This window comes from Drosophila tropicalis, unplaced genomic scaffold, assembly GCF_018151085.1.
Source record: "Drosophila tropicalis isolate 14030-0801.00 unplaced genomic scaffold, ASM1815108v1 contig_130, whole genome shotgun sequence".
In the NCBI taxonomy this organism is placed as follows: Eukaryota; Metazoa; Arthropoda; class Insecta; order Diptera; family Drosophilidae; genus Drosophila; species Drosophila tropicalis.
Genome location: NW_027172573.1, coordinates 295,572 through 304,113, shown reverse-complemented (window position 1 = coordinate 304,113; position 8,542 = coordinate 295,572). Strand labels below are relative to the sequence as shown.

The 8,542-nt window shown below is 41.1% G+C and overlaps 1 protein-coding gene across 1 annotated transcript; it reads right to left on the bottom strand.

Moving 5' to 3' along the window:
• Positions 1–713: 713 nt before the first annotated feature.
• Positions 714–6,142, bottom strand: LOC137581510 (SET domain-containing protein SmydA-8-like). The gene is made up of 2 exons (XM_068295788.1): positions 5,047–6,142; positions 714–1,396 (listed from the first exon to the last, which is right to left on the bottom strand). The coding sequence occupies exons 1-2, from the start codon at positions 5,965–5,967 to the stop codon at positions 959–961; spliced, it is 1,359 nt and encodes a 452-aa protein (XP_068151889.1). The 5' UTR covers positions 5,968–6,142; the 3' UTR covers positions 714–958.
• Positions 6,143–8,542: the final 2,400 nt, after the last annotated feature.

The following is an 8,542-nucleotide window of genomic DNA, read 5'->3' as shown; positions in this document are numbered from 1 at the left end:
GTATATACTATATAGTGTGTAGAATACCATGTTATATATTACGTATTTTGTTCAGTTCAAAGAGAATAATGACATGGCGCTTCTTGAGTCGACACTTTGCCAAAAATGTGGTCACGTGAAGACGTGGCACGATCATGAACAGAGAGGGGCAAGATAATTTTCAACTTGTTGGGCACAATCTCTGTAATCTCTAGGTGGCCTCGAAATGATCTTTTCGGCTAGTTGATCTTATGATTTGAGGGGCACTAAAGTCTAGCCGGATACTAGTATAATAATATGTACTCGCAGTGTTATCAGAACTTATGTATGTATATATAAAGAGATATATGAACGGGGAAATGAATGCAGTTTTCTATCTAAAAATATGAATGGCTATGTTGGAGCTATAAATACTATTTCGGTTTCGTTCTCATATAAATCTTGAGTTGTTTTCAAAAAGTTTCCCTTTCTTATTTCCGTTCCTAGGTCTATGTCAGTTGTCACAAATGTGTCATTCCAGAACAGGGCCGCATTTAGAGTTAAAGAGGTTCCAGGGCTAGGGGAAAATCTGCTCTGGTTCGTTTGGACCTGGCCACAATTCGGCGTTTCTCAGAGTCGATGTCGCTTTTTAGGGCCCCCTTTCTCCGCTTGCCCACACCTGAGGCCGCTCCTGGGCCAGAGAGACCAACTCAGAGACAGACAGACAGAAAGACAAGAAATAAGAAACGTTGGTGTTTTTATTTTTTGGTTCAACAATTTGAATTTTATTGAATTTTTAAAGTGATACGAAAAACAAAAAAATTAATGAGGAAAACTTAAAAAAAAACATCAACAACATGTCTTAGGAAAGCAAAGAAAATGATTTTCCTATTTCTAATTGAGATAACATCTCACATGCACACTCCCACACACACACACACGCACACACGCTCACACAGGCACACAGATTGACTTTTGAAATGCTCTCCTCCGATTACTCTTACTGTATCTCCTCGGTAATGAGCTTCTTCAGCGTGCACTCGCCGGCACCCAACTTATGCAATATGGCCAGTATCTCCTCCCGATATCGATCCTTGTGGGCCACCTCCTGGGCCGTATATTGTTCTGCGTTGAAGCGTGTCATCCGCCAGATTACATTCAGTTTGGCCTCGATTAGCACATAGTTGGAGGACGGACAGAAGCGCGGACAGAGCTCGTTGATGAAGTGTATCATATCCTGAACGCTGCTGGAATTGATCCGATTGTTGATGGTGTTCAAGGCAAAGTCCTGATACCGGGCCATTTTCGCATGCGGAAAGACATTCTCACAGCTCAGGCATCGCCAGTCCGGCTGCATGGTTTTCGTTTGGACGGGTATCACAAGACCCTTGCAGCCCTGCTCCCGGCAGAACAGAGCCGACAGATAGGTGCCATTCTCCTAGAGAGGAAAGGTGGAAGATACAGAGAATAGTGGAGGTTCAGGTTGAATAGTTTGTGTGGATGGATTGACTGGTTCATCGACCGCCAACGACTGTCTATTGGTGCGGCGATCCATTGAACTTATTGGAGGTTTTAGTTTGGCTCTTATTATGGGTTTCGGGTTCGGTCATTTACATATGATTACCCCACAGGAAAGCAGACAACTAAAATGACGTACCGAACGTTGTATATATTATATGTATAGAGTGTAGGGTGCAAAGTGTTGGCATACGTATTTCCGCATATCGAGAGGCCAGCCAATATGCAAAACCGAAATCAAAAACAAAAATCAGCATGTCATCAAAAGCCTTTCTCTAGTTTTCCACAAAGCAGACGTATGTCCATATATGGAGAGATTAACAAAGAACAAACGCTTAGGGGTACATCCATGAAAGGTAATAATTGTAAAGAGTTTCGCTTGGAGCGATGTTTCGACTTTATATTTCACCTCTATCTGAGGTAATTGAGTTGCCCATCTGACTTCGGTATATCATGAATCAATTGTCTTTGAGTTTGCATCGGAAATTCAGTCTATCTCTCTCACTCATACACCCAAACATAGCACAACTAGTAAAAAACGTTTATTCCTGTAACTTAACAAAGTTTAATAAAGATTCTATAGTTCAACTCAGGGAGGGGATCTAGAAAAACTCAGCCTGAAGAGTCAATCTTTAACCTGGACTACCCCTCAGGATTCGCCCCTGGTTCTAATATTGCTGGACGTGAGTTTGGCAAAAATGTCGCCCAATCAATGAGTCTTCAGATAATTTCATGGGTTATAATCAAAAATCGTTTTTTTCTGAAATCAAAAAAGATTTCCTAATCGGTTTTTCAATATTTCCAATAACTACGAAAGCAACATGTTGCAATTTTTGCTCTTTTTGGCCATCCCAAATCATTCCAAAGTTGAAGAAACAAAAATTTTGGCTGTTTTTTTCGACGCTTGGTACACCAAAGTTATTAACTTACTTCGTTTAAAATATATTTAATAATAAACAAATTATTTAAAACTTATAACAGATTACACCGCGCCTACTTATACCGATATTGGAAAAAAAGTATACCTTTGGAACCTTCATATATTACACTATTACCAGAAATTGACCTCCATCAGGAAGACGGGTCTATAATAATCCATAGTTCCGGCACAGGATAGTAAAATCCGTTTATTTTCGTTTCGTTTTCGAGATATTCGTGAAAAACTATTCCTTAATATCTCGTGAACCGAATAGAGTCTAATCCGGGCTATAGACGTACATATCTAAGTCATATGAAGCATAAGATATTAAGTAAGTCAGTCGTCTCGCCGATTTCGGTGTTCCACGCACCAGGAGAACAAATATTTTAGATTTCGAACACCAAAAGTATGCCTATTGAATTCGTTTTAGCATGTGCTATCCCGCTCACTCTCACAAAAACACACAAGCACTCTAGCGCCGCCACTAGCCTACGGCCAACTCCGCCCTAATGGACCGCCTAGTATTACTCGTTTATATGTATATTTTCCATGTTTTTAGTCCGATTTTAATAAATTTTGCTATGTTAATAGGGCTCATCAGTGTGCTGAATTTGGGTTCAATAGTTAAAAAATTGCGATAGGCGATCGTTCTTTTCTAGATTATGAAGACGTAAGTGGGCGTGGCAAAAGTTTGAAATAAACTTGAACACCCTGGGTATTTCAGGAGTCTAAGTACCAAATTTGGTGACTCTAGCTCTTATAGTCTCTAAGATATTGGTGTTCATACGGACGGACGGACGGACATGGCTAAATCGACTCGGCTGTTGATGCTGAGCGAGAATATATACTTTTTGGAGTCGGAAATGCTTCCTTCTACCATTTCACCCAATGGGGTATACAAATTTTTGAAAGTATTTCCTAGGCCTTCTTGTGAAAGGTGCTTTGTTGGCGAGTAATAAGGTCATCAATAAAGGATGCCCATTCCCTTTTTTATGGGCTATCAACGGTAAGTGTAAAGAACCTTGTGAAATTTTCGTCTTGTTGAAACTTTTGGGTCGAAACAATCTTTAATTTCTGCACTTTTAGTTAACTTTACTTTTTGGAAGGTTCACTCGATGTCATCATCATTATCTGGTTGTTAGTTGTTTTGAAAATCCAGTAAAACTAATGACAATATTATTTCAAGTCTACTAATCCTATGGATATAAAGCAACTGCTGGATCCGACTGAATCCAAACCATAAATTGCATGTAGTATATGGAAGAACTCTCTGCAGGGGCGGATTCAAGGTGGACTTTAGACTCCATGCAGGATACGATCTTTTAGACCAAATCGGATATCTCACATATTATTATCACTTTCTTATTTATCCTTGGGGCAAAATGCTATATCACATGGCTTACTTTGCTTTCTAGATCTGTCCCTGGCTTCCTGTTCTCATTTAAATCATTGTGTTTTTCAAAATCGAGATTGGACAATCCTCATGCGGATTCAGGCCTCATCTTAATGATGAATGAAAATGTCGAATTTCCCGATAATCTGTTCTGTTTGTTTAGATAAAGGGTGGGCAGGATGTGTAAAATTACATAAGAGAGCCGAGACAACAAAACCCCTTTACAACAATTTTACTCCTCCGGCTTGGGCAAAGAGATACAACATTCATGTTACAACAAACACACTTCTGCTCGAGTCGCTTCTTGGAGAATAAAAGAACAACAAGACCTGCAAAATTTTGGTTAATAATAAGAGAGAGAGAGAGTTTGGCTTATTAGCAATTGCCTAACGAGACACTAATGAGCTTAGACGCTCTCCTTTTCACTTTCACTTATTTCGGGCAGACAGAATATCATACAAATGTACATATATGTATGTATAAATATCTATATACACACAAATGTATTATCTATTTACGTATAGAGAAATATGTAAACTAATTTAATTAGGCGCATCTTATGGCACGTTGTATGCCAAATCCCCTCGACGTTGTCATTTTCTAATTCATGGGCCATCACTTAGCTAATCCTGCCGACCATATGACTCTATGAAATTTATCTATTATATATGTATGTAGATACATAATGTGCCAGCGATCAGACCAATATATACATACATCAGTATATATATATATATATATATATATGTATATAGATAGGTTTGTGGGTAGAACAAATTAAATTTAAATTAAAACCCATTTAAGATTTTGCCATTGGAATTGACGTCTCATTCAGATGGTTTAGAACTGTTCAAAGAGTTATTCGAATTCAAATCAGAATTCCAGTGTGTCCCAGTTCAACTTTTCAACTAGGAAAGTAGTTGCTCTTGTGGTTGTCAGTACAATTCGAATACTTATACATATATAAATTGAAATATCTGATCTGCAGAATAGACTGAGGAATGCATGCAAAAAAAAAAAAAAAAATGAAAATGAAAATCAAGAAAAACTTGTCAGGCGGAATGTTTTGTTATTTTTTGAAAGCATTGAAACTATTTGGGCACGACATTTGCTCTACATTCGACAAGAGAACCGAGAACTGTGAACTGAACGGCCAGTCATGGGGAAATAGAGTGTAGTCCTGGTCGGATATGCATGGATTCACTAAACCAATCGACTTTCGGGCCGATCGGGATCACCTTTCAGCCGGTTTACTCACAGTATTGTCATTACAACGGGGACAATCGCACATGAAATTCTTCGTCATTTTGAGGAAAATGCCACGGGTGAGGTTGCTCCAAAGGATTTTGGTGTAGGTGGTGGTGATCTCACCACCCTTGGGAATGTCACGGGCTGCCCGCACCACCGCCATTCGTCCATTGTCGAAATAATGACTGGCATTCGGTGTGCACTCATGATTCATGATCGCCGTCAATGGGAATAGGCCGCGCAGCAGCGTCTCGTGGCCATCGACGCGACAGGGTGCCTCGAAGGCATTCGTATTGAGGACCCCGACAATGCGAAACAGTTGATCCATGAACGGTTTGTCGGTGGTGGGGAAGTTTCGAAAACATTGCGCCGCCTTGATGATCTCCTGACGGTAGCCGCGTTCGGCATTCGCCTGCATGGCGTCAACCAGCGACCGCTGCTGCTGTCCCAAATGGAAGACTCGCACCGCCGTTAGTATGCGTAGCGACAGTGGGTTGATCTGTTCCGCCCCCGGCGGCTCCGTGCCCTCGGGAACAGCATCGATTGGCTGCCAGCGTTGAAAGTGTTGGCATTCCTCGCGATGCGTCTCCGAGTCGGAGCACGGTCCGCACACGGGCAATGTACAACGATGCGGACAGAGAAATCCCTGGGCCGGCAACAGGCAATGACAGCATACACAGGTATTCAACTGGGAGCCTTTGCGGGCTGTCGGACCCACCACCAAAGCGCGTTCGCGAAATATTAGCTCACCGCGGGCAATGTCCCGTGTGGCAAACACCCCGCGTCCGGCCACAACCGATGCGGCCAGCGTCCAGTTGGGATCGGCCTCATGCAAATCTCCCAAATGCACATCAATCAGCTTGGCCAATTGTTCCGGTGTGGTGTTACGATCGGGAGCCATGTGGGCAATCATTGCAGCGGTTGTATTCATATTGTTGCTGTTGCTGCTGCCCAGGATCGGGTAAGCAGGCGCGAGAGCAACCTACGAACAACCAAAGCAAAAAAAGCAAAAAAAAATAAAAACGACCGACGCGACGTGCGGCAACTTAGCGAGTGATGATGATGATGGGGCAGCAATATGGCTATGATGGCTATAGCCTCCGCCTATGGGCTAGGTGACGTCGATGGCAACGACAAACGGCAATGGCAACAGCAACAGCAACGGCAACGGCGGCGCCCTCAGAGAGCATTAAACGCAACTAACAACAACAACAACAAAAAGACGACAACGAAATATTATTATTTTTTTTCCCAAAGACATGACATTCAAACATACACACACACACACAAGACACATACATATGGACACATATATGTACATATATGTGCGTACATTAGGGTGGTCCTATTTCTCAAACTATGAATTTCTCAATGTTTTCGAAAATATTTGCTGGCATAAAGCCAATTTCGAAAATGAAGTTCATGTTTTCAATAATCATTCGAAATTGATTTTTCCTTTGAATTCTGATTGGATTTTGTGTTTGACCAGATATCTACGCCCTTTTTAAGCCATGCCCACATCAACTCGAACATCAATCATTTCTTTGAACTATATAAAACAAATATCAAAACAAATCGAATTGGACTTTCGAACCATTCTACACGATCAATCAATGATAATTAATGGCTCTAATTAATTCGATTTGATTTCACGTCATTTTTATTTTCAATTTCTGTTCAAAAACGAGAATCACTTAAACCTGATCGCGTTTTCGGTTTAGTAATCAAATCGTTTCGAAATTGGAAACTAAAACTGATCAATTTTTGAAATAATTCATAATTGAAAGGGGGCATCAAAGCGTTTTGAACACAAAGATTTCGATTTCAATTTCGACTAGTTTATGGGGAATCGCTTTCCAGATCAGGAGGAATTTACGGCGCTTCCACCAACTTGACACAGTTCAATCTCAACCTATCCAAGAAATCTTATTTCTACTCTTAAAATGTTGTTGTAAAAAGTCCAGGCGAATGTGCCACCCTACCGTAGGTGTGGGCGAAGGGGTGTTGGTTAGAAGGGAATGGGAGGGGGAGTGGGATTCGGTAGTGGAGGTTTGCTTCACCCGGTTGGCTGCAAAGCGGATTTTGCTTTTGACTCTTATTCAATTTTGTGTTTCTGTTGTCTGTTGCATTCAATTGGATTCGGGTATATGACAGACACACGCATGACAGTTGACAACCATCCACTCCACCGTTTTGGCCCCATTCTTGGCTTTTTCCTTGCGGCTGTTACTTAGATTTGTCATATCAGGGCAATGTACACCCACACACACACATACACACAGAAGTATGTATATTATGACATAGTGTAGAGTGTAGTTGGGCCATCAACTGGTTGGCGAAAGCTATTGGAAGCCAACCTTTTTGTTCGTGCTTTGCTTTTTGGCTGGAGGACCGTCACTGAACTGTCTCGATGATGGGCAAAGATTATGATTTTAGCCGGGCGTGGCTAGGTCGAGCGTGTGTCTGGCCCATAAATTAAGACATTCAGCCAAACGGATTGCGTGTCAGGGCGGGGGCTAACCCCCATGGGAACACGTGACCAGAAGTCACGCCGTTTCGTGGCGACTGCCACGCACTGTCACTTGTTCGACTTTAGCATCCAGGTTGGGGTTCAGGTCGGGAGGGTTAGGCAAGCGCCCCTGCAATTGCCATGGCAAAGTGATAGCGACCCAACCCAAATCTATTTGGGTGCGTTATGTAGAAAATTTCACGATTTGTCCCAAAACGAGGGTGGAATTTAGATCAATTTGTTTTATATGTTGGGATCAAATTCAAATTTTTGTTTTTCAATTCAATATTATTATAACAAGTGAGTAAAAAATAATGTAACATGCAACAAATTAAGAAAATATGCCACAAAACAATGAGATTGTGGTTGATATATACATATATATATATATATATCTGTATGTGTATATGTACAAACGAAGTTACATTTCTTGTAACCCTTTCTCCAATATTAAGTTATAAGAATTCAAATCAATTATATTGTAAGTAGGTATATGAAAGAAAGTACTTTTGGGACTTGACAACTGAGTCCAGAAGACACTTTGGGTGAACATACATACATACAATTTGATGGGGAGGGAGAGGGATAGGAAAGAAATAAGCAAACAAATGTGAATCAACGAAAATTTCAAACAATTTCATTCGGAAAGCAGCGGTTTTTCTTTTTGCCCGCGATTTGTTTTTCTTCTTTTTTTGTATTTTCGGGTGTTGGTCTATTTTGAAAAGCGCTAAAGCAAAAACTAGCAACAACAACAAAAATCAGAATTGTGCGTACGTTTGTGTGTACTTGAACCAGTTTGGGCCCTGCCTCCATTGGCTTTTGGCCATTTATTGCTGGCAAATGGCCAAACTGAACAAAAAAGTTCACTCAACGTGTACGCATTTTGTGTTCTTCGATAGTTTTTTAATGGGTAATCATTTCGGTTTCACTTTCTGTTGCATATGCTAGGGGAGGGTTGTGGTTAGATTGGGTGCAAAAGGTGCGTGGTAGGTGGATG

Coding starts and splice junctions, on each gene's coding strand:
- LOC137581510 (XM_068295788.1), bottom strand. CDS start 5,967: ATGAATACAACCGCTGCAATGATTGCCCACATGGCTCCCGATCGTAAC. Junction 1,397..5,046: donor CCCGTTGTAATGACAATACT/GTGAGTAAACCG, acceptor TTTCCTCTCTAG/GAGAATGGCACCTATCTGTC.